The following is a 14,550-nucleotide window of genomic DNA, read 5'->3' as shown; positions in this document are numbered from 1 at the left end:
AACTATGGCACAGATTCAGTTGTGTCCTGCCATTTTGTATTGAAACTTATATATGAACTTAGAGAAGGGATACAAAACGTAGGTACAGAAAAGCAAGATTCATGCCTGATTTTCAGGGTAACTCCCAAAAACATTTACACACAACGGGCCCTATTTACTAAATTAAATTCTGCCATAAACATATGCTTATGACCAAATTTACCTAAGGAAGTTAATGTACTACGAATGAACACATTTCTACCTAGAACCCAGAAACTCCACTCTCCAGGTCTGTCATGGCAAGTTAACTACACTCATGCCTACACCTCGCTTGTTATGGAATTGTTTTTGACTTGTCGGTTTTGACACTGAGGTGGTCCCTTCCTCAACTGGGGAGCTGACACATCTTGTACTGGTCTAGCTTATGCTAATTTTGCTTCTAGAAGTCGCCTTTATCTGATCATTTGTAAAGCGCTCTGATACCCTGATGGGCCATGCACCTCCGCCAAAGCTGAGGAACCGCCACTACCTGTTTCTCATGTGCAAACTCAGCACAGTCGGACTAGGGTCCAGCTGGGAATGTCACAAGACCTTCCTTAGAATGAACTCAGAAACCTGTGCCTAGTCCAGCATTCCATGCGTTTTCCTGGGAATATTATGAATTTAGAAAATTTGTAAATCTGATCTCGCTCTTAGATGTAATTGTGTGGGTGCAGATTTGCTACTTTGTTTATGAATCGGGCTTATGGATCTGAATGAATAATTTACAGAAATGATCTGCAAGCGTTACAGTGCTGCGATGCGTACCCACACATATTCTCTTTTACGTTTCCTTCTACTTCACCTTGTTTTGGTGGATTGTACGGCCTCAGAGACCCAGGGATTCGCGGTCATATAGTCAAATAATCTTACTCGTGTGCTTCCCGCCCTGCTTCTTTGGGGACGAAAAAAAGATAATAAGACTAAAGAGTTGGAAAATTACTATCCGGAGAATCTAGACTTTATTTAAGACATGGAGGATATCATTAGGCATGAACCTCTTTAATTACACACATCAGCAGCAACACCTGAAAGACAAAAACAAAGAACTACCCACAGATTATTTGGTACCAACCCAAACCCCTCCTCTTCACTACTTCAAAGACAAAACCTACACCTATTCCACCAAGCTGTGTAAATGTCCTTTATCCACTCCTCCGATGTCTTCTTTCACACAAGATCTCAAACGCATTGTTCCTCTATAAAAGAACAGCATCATTCACTAACAAGCATTGGCAAAACTAACCATTATGTCATTTGTTCGGGGGAGTAGTTTGTAATTTTTAAGTGACTGAGTGTGGTGCCCCCCAAACCACTAGAAAGAAACATCCCATAATGAGGCAATATCTTGGCTACAATAGTGGAAGTAGAGTCTCTTTGCTGAATATATCAAAATATTACATAGTAGATACTTTTTTTAGAAGGCCCGTAAGCCATAATCCTGACAACGTTATCACGAAAACATAGAAATTAACCCTTTGCGTGCTGGTGACGGAACCATTCCGTCACAAGCCTCGGGTGGGCTGTGCTGGTGACGGAACGGTTCCGTCACGGCCTGCTGAGTTCCGCGCCTGCGCTGACGTTCTAAAGAGCGGGCGGGGCCGTGACAGAACCGTTCCGTCACAAGCACAGCTCACCCGAGGGCCGTGACGGAGCGGTTCAGTCATGAGTAAGGGAGCGCCGTGGGCCCCGCCTCCCGCTTAGCGCTGCGGCAGAATAGCCGCCGCAGCTAAGGGGTTAATGTAGAAGGGGATCAGTGAATTGCATTGTCTTTATGACAGTCTAAGTCATCCAAGCAGCAAGTAGTTCCTAAACAAAAAAAAAGCCATATAACCGCAATTAAATTATCTTTGTCTAGGCAACGTACGTACATAAAAGAATACACCCTGGATCTCAACACATCATGTTGCAACTGCAGTCTACTGAAAGGAGTATTTGAAGCCCCATCAACAAAACCAAAAGAAATGGTACAATGTAACAATCTGAAATGTCATGGCCTTGACCGACAGCCTATCCAAGCAAAGAAAAACAAATGAAAAGCACACGAAAGGCAACGTCTGAAAAGGTTGATGCAAAGCCTACTCGCTGTGCACTTCTTCGTATTGTACTTTTTTGAAGAATTGATGAAATGAGGTCAGCAGGCAGCTAGAGCTGCCTGTTGCAACACCCAAACCTGCTGGGGTCAGTGAGCACTTACATCAGCCATCTACTGCGGCACTTGAACTCATGAGGTGAGCTGTCAAAGTGCTTCTAGCTCAGTCTACGAGCAGTCGCTGTACTCAACCACGCACAGATAATTAATGGTACAAATACACTTATATTTATCAAGACTGGAGATTAAAAACTCGAAGCAAAAGTGTAAAACAGACAAGTAAGGTGGACAGCTTCAACTATTTTTATGACACAAAATAAACTACCCGTCTAAGATCGTTCCCTGGAACAACTGATATTCCTTAACTGGTTTATCACTATTCTCCCCAAAAATTATTTAAAATATTATGAAATTAGAAACCAAAGAACACGGAAAAAGACTGCTTTGCTGCCTATGGAGCAGCATTTTAAAGAGGAAGGAATAGAAAAGTTTCTAATAATAAAGTGTTATGGGGAGATTTTATATCTTTCTCAGTGGCAGCAGTTCTTAACCTTTTGACTTCTATGGACCTCCACTGAATCATTACTGGAACCCAGGGACCCACACTGAGTCATTAATAAAGTCTGGGAACCTCTATGGAATCATTACTGGAAGCTGAGGGACCCAGGCCTCAGCAATGTCTATGATTTGAACCTCAAAACAATACATAAAAATACAGAAACAAGTATACACCAAACAAATACACAATGATAACATGTTAATTCACATACAAATATAGGACAATCGAAATTATAATGGGATGGTTAGATTTTATTTCGAAATGTGTTTTTTAATTCGAAAACCCGAAGCAATATGCTGGGAATTAACATATCGCGTTGTCTATTTTGCTGCTAATGTATCCTCTCTTTTTGAAGGGTGATATCAGGGCTTCTGTTAAGGCCACCAGTAGTCCATACAGCATCTGCCTCAAATCAAGAGAAAGATAGCAACTTAATTTTTAATTGCCAATTGGAACTTCCTAAACATTTACGGAAAGTTTTAATATTAATCTTCTAAACAGTTTCCGAGCCCGTGAGCAGGCATCGCTGACCCCCAGTGGTCCACAGACCACAGGCCACAAACCGCTGCACTATTGTTTTAATTTTATGCATAGGTGCACAGGTTTGGAATTAAAAAAAATTACTGCTTCATGCCAGCCTCTGGTCTTGTCATAAAACAAAGCCAGAAATGCATATTAGCGGGAAGTGATGTGTCTAATGGAGCAGAGATTAATGTGGACATTGAAACTGGGTTCTAAGATCACTCGCCAAGATTCCTCCTCAACAAACAGAAACCAAGCGAAGTAACTCGGAGACCCAACAACCTTCCCTGGTCTGGATCCCCGTGGAGGACAATAAGGTTCTTTGGCAGCAACAGTTACGACAAGGAGGGAAATTGTGGATGGCCGGTAATGGATAGTAACGCCTTTGAGCTGTTTTAGCGCCCCAGATACCCTGTAGACCTTTTGAGTTTATTAGCTTTAAACTGAAAATTGTACTAGTGCAAATAACAGAAAAATAACCAATGCAACAGAGAAAATATTACACAACGACACAATGTCTATCGAACCTAGAAAAAGGTCTTCGTTGTTTTACCCACACAGGACAGGCGTGAGCACTAACTAGGTACAGCTACAAAGGCTTCGCTCAACCTTCTGTCATCTTCTGCATGGTCAACTCTTTGGTGCTTTAAATAGCAGATCTTAGTCCTTTGCAAACACTGCTGCTCCGCTGCATTATCTGAAAGTCCTAGAGCTCTGGGCTCTGCGTCTCTTCAGGTACATTCACCCATGGGCCACCAGCCTCGTATAGGTCCAGGGAGCCGCTCAGGCAATAAGCACTCGGAGTCCACTCTCCACATTCCATACCAGAGGAAGTTGGGCCAGCAGGGACATGTGAGTCGTCAATGCTGCTCCAACAGGAGCTTTGCCTGGACATGGGGATACGGCTACCGGTGAGGTCCAGGGATTTGCTGCCAGTCTGAAGGTTTAACTTGGCCACAAGAGGCTTGCCAATGTTAACCGCCTTATATTCCTCGATAAAGTCATCAATGCCATGGTATCGGTACTGCAAGCAGACAGTGAAGGCCAGGTCAGCCTAGAAGTCGTACAAGAGGGGACAATTAAAAACCATACTTAAAAGAAAGCCGAATACACAGACCAACAAAAAAGGCAATATGATCACTACATATTTTAGGGCAATGCCCAATAAACTTCAACTAAGTCATCAAAAGACAGTATGACAAGACTCTGCATTTATAGTATAGCACAAGTATTCTTGGTAGGCATTTATCTCCTAAAAACACACAGCAATTACAGCCACAACCTTATAACAGCCCCACCATAACAGCAGGCACAAAGTCCACCACCAACACAAATTCTAGGTTGTCTGCAACACAGTCAATCATAAGAGCCACAGACCTGCTCACAACCACCAACTCTCAACAAACGTACATTTAAAAAAACCTATGTTTTAAGGACACAATTTCAAGGTAAGATACTCTCTCACTAAGAATAAAAAAACCTCTTCTAACTCCAACCACAACATAATACCTGTAACAAGCAAACAAAACAAAACATACACCACAAATAAACTTTATTACTAACATCATTATGATCAAACACTCCTTCCAGGGTTAACAGTTCCACAATCACAAGCCTTTTTGCAACTACAAAGCAATTCATTTGTATGATTAATAAAAATGTTCTACATTATTTTACACCCAGATCGAGACGTGGTATCCTTGATCAACTGCTATCTAAGTTTTAGCCATTCCTAGCTTGAAAGGAGGAACAAGTTGACCTGCTCCATCGGTAGACAAACAGGCGATTAGCGTCCTCTGTGGTAGGAAGCCTGATCCCCAATATACTGACAAGGTAAGACTGGGCAAGTACCAGAAGACCTGATCCCACGCTCCGCGAACCTTGAAGGTTACTCATGTGGTATAATCACAAGAAGGAGCTGGACCCAAAATAGAGCAACGTCTCTTGCAGCGAAGAGGACCACGGGTAGACGGATCATTCCGGGATGGAAGGAAGATGGGAGAGGGCGAAGTAGGGCAGGGCCTGGACTTTTAATATGTATTGTTTGGATTCTTTTGTGAAAAATATATACCTTCCTCTAAAAAACAATCATAACCACACGCCACCATACAAATTCAGAAAAATCACACATTTTCTCATATCCATAATCTTTCCCAACCACAGATAAAGCCCTACATTACCAGACCATACTACAACATGACATGCCGAGCATTAAAACTACACACTTTCCACAGCAGGTGACAGAAAATTACAAAACATCTCACAAAAAGACATTAAAGACACACCTAAACTCACTGCATGCGTAAGCGTGCCATAAAGCTCTTTATGGCCACAAACACACAAACCATCGGACACCTGTCAGTTCCGCAACCCCATCGCTGATTCAACCCTATCACAGACATTTTACTTCCACAAACTTGCTTTTACCAGAATCCCAAATCACAACTTTAACACAACAACAAGCAAGGGATAAATTAAAGTCCATTAACGAACACAACGGTTATCCATTGCAGTCATTAGTACGCCACTCACCCACAATAACAGCGTATAACCCAAACCCCTACACACATAACCATCCGCACCTTGAGCTTCTGCAGGCCACGTATTCGGGTGTAGAGGCAGCAGTCTGGGAGCTCTTTGGTCCGACTGGTAAAGATCATACAGCCCGTCTCTTCTGGACTTTCCTTGTTGGTGAACTTCAGATCGACTTCCAGGTCCTGAAAGAGTCAAGTGCTTGTGATCCACAGCTCACGGTGAGTTTGCATAGGAGCAGCCGCAGACCCCAAAACTCAGCAAAAGAGAAGCAGCAAGCTCGTGACTGCTAGCCGTAAGGCAACGTTTGCCATTTGAACCTTAAAGGGGTATGGAACTCATCCAAGGAATAACATAAGGTGCTGACAACAGCAAGATATTTTCTTCTGTTAACCTTCTGAAATAGATGTATTCTCACTGGCAGACTGAGTGGTTCAATTCTGGGTTCTCACTCAAACTCAAATTTAGTCTATGTCGAAATATCGACTACAGAATCATTGTGCTACCCAAATATCAAAATCTACAAAAAAAGTGATGGATGGAATGCGTGAATTGATCTCAGCCACTGGTAGAAACTCGGGCAGCATCCCGGTCCATCATTATTTTGCCCACTACGCCACCTCAGTTTGGATCCAGCCATTTATGCAAATCAGTCTCGACCCTGCTCCAATGGGAACTGCCCAGCCCGAACTGCCGGGCCAGGTCCTTCCTGAACCAGAACAGAAGCAACCCAGGACCGGTTTCACCCTTATTAGGGCTCATCAGTCGTGTATAGATTGATTCCAGTTGCATAATATGCACAGGGCCTATGTAAAACCTGTCCCACTTAGGGTGTCACACTGAAGTATACAAACATGTGACGCTTTTATTGAGTTACAAGTGAATGGATAGATATGTTAGATCATTGTGAACACCAGTGGAGTAACAAGCCTCTTAGCACCGGTTTGCATATATTTTTTTATTAACTGTGTCATCCACACACACACACACACTCCAATGACTCTGGTGGTAGAACCTGACCCCACTGGCTTCCTCTCAAAACGCCAGAACAATAGCTCAGCGGGTTAATGCATGTGCTACAGCAATCTGGTTCGACTTTACAAGACACCTGTTCGAAAGTGCCAATCTAATTACACAAAAAGATTGACTCAGCCTATCACTCTCCTGAGCTGTAGACAATTGGGGCCATCATAACAGGAGAACAGTAGCCTCTTATTTACAGTGCGGCAAAGATGCTCGACAGTGGTGGTCTGCATGTGTTATCTAAAGGAGAAACAAATGGAGCTCAAGGGACAGGATTTAGGCTCCTCACCTCAGGCATGTAGACCAGTTTCGCTTCACAGCTCAGCATCTCCTCTGGAATTTTCACAATTTTTGTGTAAATGATCAAGATGTTCGAGAACTCTGCCGCAAAACCCAACTGGACCACAACTCCGCAATCAAACTGCAGATGCCGGCTCTCCGGGAGGACTGTGAAGGAAAGGGAAGATATCAAAAGATGGGAGAAGCCATGGGGGTAGGGCTCTTTCAGTGATTTGGGAAGGAGGATGTGCTGAGAAGATGAGCAGGGAAGTAGGGATGTAAAATGAGAAGAGGACATCAGTGGGTACCGGTGTATAACAAGGGTGTACCAATGGAGGATGCGGGTTACGAAAGAAGAAGAGGTTAGGGAGAAAAGTAGCATGTCAATGGGGATCACATTGGTCATGAGAAGAGCAGCAGCAGGTTACAACTGGCAATGATGCTGCTGAGGACATCAGGGGACACTCAACATGGAGAAGGGTTGAGCGGACAATAGTTGAGTGCCAGTAACGACTTTAGAGAAGAACGTTGCCGCTCACTGCAGATTAAGAGATTAACGGAAGACTAATGCAGGTTCAGAGCTTAATTTGTAAACAAATAAGTTCCAGGGCTCTTGTCAGGAGGCCACTGCAGCTTGCACAACACATTGCCCCTGCTATGCTGCCAATGATAGTAACAACACAACTACTAACCATCACACTCCTACAAGTGTGATAATTCAGACCATTCCAGGCCCCCGAAGCTATAAGAATGGTTTTGGTAGCAGGTAATAGTCATTTATTATGTATATTAACTAAATAATTAACTGTTGTTGTGGTCATCTCTAAATTAGCCAGATAGTGCCACCTTGTGGCAGACTTTCGCAAGCACTGGTGTTGACAATTAAGTGCCGGCGCCGGTAGCGGAAACCACTGGCTCAAAATAAGCATTGCACGGGATAGAGGATGCTGTTGAGAACGGCAATGGGAATGCTGGGGAAAGAGAACAAATAGGGCACAACATTCGGTGACCAATAAAGAATGCTCCAGAGGGCAGTGCAGCTTACTGAAGATGAAGAGGTAATGGACGGCAGTGGCATGTCAAGGAGGATGGAAGATGCTATGGACTGTAGCAGGTTACAGGGGATGGTGGATGCTGTTATGAACAACAAGGGGATGCTAGTAATGGACATTTGTGCCTGTTTCTTGCACCCCCATTGAAGCTTTGATAATATGGAAGGGGCAGCAGATACCTCTATGTCCCCTTCTATAACACAGATGTGGCTCACATACATTTTGCACTGATGCAGTGACAAGGGTGTGTTCCCTCATTTGCGTATGGGACTGCTCCCATGCACACGACCTAACACTGTAACTTTGGGCCTGCACCGTATTACAGATGCAGGTACGGTGGCAAAGGAGGCGGGCTGATTATTCTGCAGAAAGAGATGGTGCAAGTCAGTGTGTGCCGCTTATTTGGGGATGGGTGAGAGGCGGTCCAAGGGACCGCCCAGGCATAGTTCACTGGACCCACCTGCAGGGGGACTTCTGACTTCCTTTAACAGGTAGGCCAGACTGCTGCTTGCCTTGAAAGGCAGACTGGTGGCTTCAAACAGCCTGTCAGAATTTAACTAGTGCAGGTTTGAGTTCGCGCCTGCACTCTGAATAGCATATTCTCCACAAAAGGGTCATTGCTCCAGTCTGCTCCCAGTGCACACAGCTGAGGGTCCTTGGCTGCACAGACTGGGACAATGCGCCCTACACATAATATGGCCCCGGGACAGTTTCTGTCACAGGAATCGTGTTACTATATCCTGTGAAAGACTAATATTAGCAATGTTTAAGGGTGCACCCTGAGTACACACTTGCGGCATCTGTACTGACCATGAGCCCTGGACCACTGCAGATTCCGGACCGACAGTTCATCGGAGCCTTCGGGCGTCTTAATCCGGTCTGTGAGGGCGCGCCTCTCGGACAGGTTGCTGCGCAGCTCCAGAGCCTGCTTCCCCCTGGTGATCTCACACGTTCCCATATCTGTAATACAAGAAGCAAATGAAACGAGCAGGACGAACCACACCAGACAAAAACACAAAAAACAACAATTCTTGTGCTTTCGTGAAGAGATGAACTCAGGATTATTTGCCGCACTCTGTCATCAGCCCTTGCTGATTTTTCAGGCCCTGTCCTTGCCAGCCTATCAGGCCCGGCCTTTCTTTGCTACCCCCTCAAATCCAGCCATTGCCACTACTCAGGCACAGCCCTTTGTTTCACTCTTGGCTTCTTCCCTTGCTGGCCGTCTCACACCCAGCCCTGCCACCCTCTCATGCCCAGCCCTACCACCCTCTCATGTCCAACCCTGCCGCCCTCTCACACCCAGCCCTGCCGCCCTCTCACACCCAGCCCTGCCACCCTCTAACGCCCAGCCCTGCTGCTCTCACCCCCAGCCCTGCCACCATCTCATGTCCAACCCTGCCACCCTCTCACGCCTAGCCCTGCCACCCTCTCATACCCAGCCCTGCCGCCCTCTCACACCCAGCACCGCCATCCTCATGTCCAGCCCTACCACCCTCTCACACCCAACTCTGCAGCCCTCTCACACACAGCCCTACCACCCTCTCACACCCAACTCTGCAGCCCTCTCACACACAGCCCTGCCGCCCTCTCACACCCAGCCGTGCCACCCTCTAACGCCCAGCGCTGCTGCTCTCACGCCCAGCCCTGCCAACATCTCATGTCCAACCCTGCCATCCTCTCACGCCCAGCCCTGCCACCATCTCATGTCCAACCCTGCCTTCCTTTCACGCCCAACCCTGCCATCCTCACGCCCAGCCCTGCCGCCCTCTCACACCTACCCCTGCCACCCTCTCATACCCAGTCCTGCCGCCCTCTCATGTCCAGCCCTGCCGCCCTCTCAAGCCCAGCCCTGCTGCCCTCTCAAGCCCAGCCCTGCCACCTCTCAATTCCAGCCCTGCTGCCCTTTCATCACGCCCAGCCCTGCTGCCCTCTCATGCCCAGGCCTGCTGCCCTCCCATGCCCAGCCCTGCCACCCTCTCATGCCCAACCCTGCCACCCTCTCATGCCCAACCCTGCCACCCTCTCATGCCCAACCCTGCCGCCCTTCCATGTCCAGCCCTGCCGCCCTCTCACGCCCAGCCCTGCCACCCTCACCATCCCCCATGCCTCACCTTCAGCCACCTTGTCCAGGAGGACGGTGATCTTCTCGTCCACCAGCAGCCACTTCTTCAGGAAGGTGATGAAGATGCCATTGGAGAGTCCACCTTGGTTTATCTCGTAGGCTTCAGCATCGGCACACCTGCAGGGGGCGCAGAGAGAGTTACAACGAGGAGGGCAGAAGCAGAGGTCAGAAGGATGAGGAGGGCAAGAGCTGGAGTTAACGGCAGGAGGGCAGGAGCAAGGGTCACACGGAAGAGGGCGTAAGCAGGGGTCACAAGGAGGAGGGTGGGAGCAGGAGTCACGAGGAGGAGGGTGGGAGCTAGAGCACGAGGAGGGGGCAGGAGCCTGGGTCACAAGGAGGAGGGCAAGAGCTGGAGTTCCATGCAGGAGGGCAGGAGCAAGGGTCATAGAGAGGAGGGCGGAAGCAGGGGTCACAAGGAGAAGGGCATAAGGAAGAGTGCAGGGGTCCTAAAAGAAGGTGCAGGAGCCGGAGTTACAAGAAGGGGGTAGGAGATGAAGTAACAAGAATGAGGCGGGCATGAACTCTAGGCCAAGGCGGGCAGAAGAGCAGGAGCGAGGATCAGAAGGAGGAGGAGGGCCGTAGATGGGGTCTCAAGGAGAACAGGAGCAGAGAGGTCACAAGAGGGGAGGCAGGAGCTGGAGTCAGACGACAGTAGACAGAATCTCAGAATGAATCACAAGCAGCGGAAAACAATCACTCCAGACTGAGCTCCAATTACTATCATGGGAAGAAAAATCTTGGAAAGAATGAAAGACAGGAAACTGAACCTAACCAAGCACAAAGCAGAATTGACTGCGAGGGGCCAAGAATACCTTCTGTAGGGGCATTTTAAACAAATACTACACATACAATCAATACATTTATAAGTGTTGATGAGGCATGGCCTCAATGGGACAGGAGGCAGACATGAAATATACCCCATACCTACATGTTGACACTGGGGTGCAGAGGCAGGGTCTGCCAGAAGAACTAGTGAGAGGGTGGGGGAAGGGGGTGTTGCCCTTCCTGGCCCTATAGCCAGAGGAGGCGAGCTTGAGAACAACCTTTTTTTTTTATAATCAATTTTATTGAGTTTAAATCACACCAAAACAATACATTGGTAGCAGAATCAAACACATTATGACGATTGTTTACAGCCACAAAACTGGAGACAGGGGAGCATAAGGCATGCTGCAGGGTAAAATAATGCCAGTAAGGGACATTGAACCTACACATCAGCAACCCCTTTAGAGGACTAGGTTGAACCATTTGCCCCACACCTTCTGAAAAAGTTCAGGACAACCACAGGCTTCAAAGAGGGATTCCTCTTGGGTCCCACACCAACCTTAAAGGCAGAGATTGGGGGAAGAGGTTCTAGCTGTGGGGTCTGGGTGGACCCAAGGATCTGAATCATGTTGTGGCTCACTGGTTCCTGAATGACCAAGTGATGGCGGTGGACAGTGCGCTACGCCCTGGGAGGGGTCTGCTGGGAGAAGCTCATGAAAAAGTAAAATGTTGGGGGCTGCGCACTGCCTTACAGACCAGAGTTAAGAGTCTACAATGTACCCAGTGCTTGGAAAGGAACCTGATGTTGGCAGAGACAGGAGCAAATCAGTCCTGGGAGGTTAAAGAGTGTGTCTGTCCAAGGAGAAGGGATAATGTTGATGTCAAATAGGAGGCAGTTGCAGTAGTCAAATTTACACTTCAAGGCATACGGTACTACACACGTAAGCAACGCATCATGAACAACATTGCCAGAGTTTACTGAAGGAACAGATGTCTGGAAGGGCAGGGAAGGACATGCCATCTGATTGGTCACTGGAACTCGGAAGCAGTGGCAAAGGTGGAGTCGCGAGTTGGGGGGCGACACCAACATCCTAAACCGAGCTAGAGCGTCAGCTGAGATTTTTGGAATATTCCGTTGTACTTACAGACGCGACCACATTTAAAAGCAGAAAAAAAGGGCGATTTTGCAAATAAAACCAGACAATTTATTTTCCTGATTGGCTTGCATTCAAGTGGAGGTAATTTCAGTCGGAACAAGGGTAAAATATAGCTATTTTTCGCTTTAGAAATAGGGGCCTCACGTCTTTGTCATCGTGTATGCTGTTAGTAAAGGCCCTTTTTTGAAGTACTTTGTGAGAAACAGCACTTCTCCACCAGAACTGGGAGCATCCAACACCATTTATCGTCTGCGTTGTATGCTCAGCTCCCATTTATATTAAGCTTCTTGAGAGGCCACGCCCCATTACTGGGGCTATGAATCCGGCCCACAACAGTAGAAGTTTGCCAGAAGCGGAAGCAGCAGGGTCCGGAAATGAGCTCACTGAGAGCAGACCAGTAAATAAACACATAGAAGGGATGGGTGGACGATGGCAGGATTTTATCTGACCTCCAATATGGGTTCCGCGAGGGATTGGGGACCATCGATCATGCTTTAAACTTGTCACTGCTGATAGATAAGTATATAAACATTAAAGCAGGAGCCCTCTATATGGTGTATGTGGATTTATCAGCCGCATTCGACCTTGTAAATTTCCTGAGGGAACTATATTCAAATGCGACTGCAAGGGTGAGGTATGGGGCTAAGGGAGAGCTAACCGCGTCGTTCGGTGTGGAGAAGGGATTCGGGCAAGGCTGTGTCCTGGCCCCCTTCTTCCTCACACTCTATACCAACGGTTTGGAGAGGGAAATGATCAAGGGATGCCAGGACCTGCCGATAATAAACAACCGCCCGATTCCTGAGTTACTCTACGCGGACGACGCGGTGATATTAGCCCGTACCCCCCTTGAACTACAGAAAGCATTGAATAGATATTCCTCTTTCATGGCCGAGCTGGATTTAAACATTAATATTGGGAAAACATATGTTATGAAAGCTGGGATTGGCAGTAAACGTAAATCAAGGGACATCTATTTAAAGAACGAAAAACTATCGACCACACATAAATACCCCTATCTAGGAATCATGTTTGACCAAAAACTTTCTTGGAAACCGGCAATTGAAACGAGGAAACTCCTCTTCATGAGAACCACCACAGCCCCAGTGTGTGGGGCCATGTGGCTACGGATGTATTACAGGGGGTAGAAAATACCTTTTTGAGGTATCTTCTGGCAGTACCTAGGAGCACGGCCACTTACTCCTGCCACATGGAACTGGGACTCTCCCATTTGTCAGACATTGTGAAAATAGAGCCACTTTTACTGTGGCACCGAATTTGGTCGTCGGAAAAAACAGCATTTTCCCAATCGATAATCCTAGACTGTATTGCCTTGGAGAACGCACAAAAATCTGGATGGATATCTTATGTGAAATTTTTTTTACTTGATCTAGGGTTATAACAATATTACTATGATCCCAGTTCAATTCGAGAGATACCCAGAAAAGTTTTTCAGGCTCATTGTCTTAACCACCTTGATGAACTGCGACTCACGATTGAGGTCTTGAAACCCACAGTTAAACACTGTTTGGCCGTCCAAACATCATTTGCCATCCAGCCTTACTTAACGTACGACACCACCACCTATGAGCGCTTTCTCTTGATAAGATTTAGGCTAAACTTTTTCCATCGACTGGTTGTATTTCCAATGAGAAATAACTGGGCAAGTGATTTACCTCCTTGCCCTTGTGATGACATCTCTATTCAGACAACCATGCATACTATTCTTTTTTGGAAGTTTTACACTGGAAATGGCTTATACCACCACTAAGACTATTGGGTTTCAGAAGATGTCGCCCTACCTTCCTTTTCTTACAGTTATTGGACGAGGAATGGCTGGCAAAGATCATTATCAAATTCTTGAAGTGCATCGTTCACCACAGAAATAATTTAGAATGATCAAATGAACTAAAAAATCAAAAAGTAAAAAAGATCTGAACCATGATTGGGTTATAAATCCTCCGTCACATAACAGTTTGTTCATAGCTTGATTTTAAAATTTGTATTATAAATTTGATCATAAATTGTATTAATTAGGATGTCGAAAATTTACAAAGTTTTTATATTAAATGTGCTTTTATGGTTTTGTACATGAAAAAAAAAAACGAATAAAGAAACTTTTGATTTGATTTGAACACATAGAAGCGCCTGGATATCCTATCAGGTGATTAGCCGTGCTTTATAAATCCCGAATGATAGAAATAGCGCAGCAGCCATCAGAGGGTGGCACAGGCGAGAGGGGGGTGGGACACAAGGGACTGATACGGAACAGGGAAAGGAACAGACTCTCTAATTGAGTTCTAGTCGGTCTCGCTTGTGGTGTCCACTCACGCTCATCTGGATTAAATACCACACCTTGGACTATTGCAATACTCCCTTGTTGGGAGTCACACTTCCAGTTGCTCAGTCTCACATCTGGACAGCCTCAATGG

At 46.3% G+C, this 14,550-nt stretch overlaps 1 protein-coding gene across 1 annotated transcript in view; it reads right to left on the bottom strand.

Annotated features, from left to right (window-relative positions):
• Positions 1-2,899: 2,899 nt before the first annotated feature.
• Positions 2,900-14,550, bottom strand: part of LOC144798539 (mucosa-associated lymphoid tissue lymphoma translocation protein 1-like) — a 64,297-nt gene continuing 52,646 nt past the window's right edge. Inside the window, exons 13-17 of the mRNA XM_078669466.1 lie at positions 10,189-10,316; positions 8,888-9,037; positions 7,036-7,193; positions 5,774-5,908; positions 2,900-4,245 (exon numbers count right to left, since the gene is read on the bottom strand). Coding sequence (XP_078525592.1) covers positions 3,898-4,245; positions 5,774-5,908; positions 7,036-7,193; positions 8,888-9,037; positions 10,189-10,316 — 919 coding nt within the window. The 3' untranslated portion in view covers positions 2,900-3,897. The remainder of the gene's footprint in view (positions 4,246-5,773; positions 5,909-7,035; positions 7,194-8,887; positions 9,038-10,188; positions 10,317-14,550) is intronic.

The sequence above is a fragment of the Lissotriton helveticus genome, chromosome 12, assembly GCF_964261635.1.
Source record: "Lissotriton helveticus chromosome 12, aLisHel1.1, whole genome shotgun sequence".
NCBI classification, from domain to species: domain Eukaryota; kingdom Metazoa; phylum Chordata; class Amphibia; order Caudata; family Salamandridae; genus Lissotriton; species Lissotriton helveticus.
The sequence above is the reverse complement of the archived record's forward strand: the minus strand, read 5'-3'. Positions and strand labels throughout refer to the sequence as shown.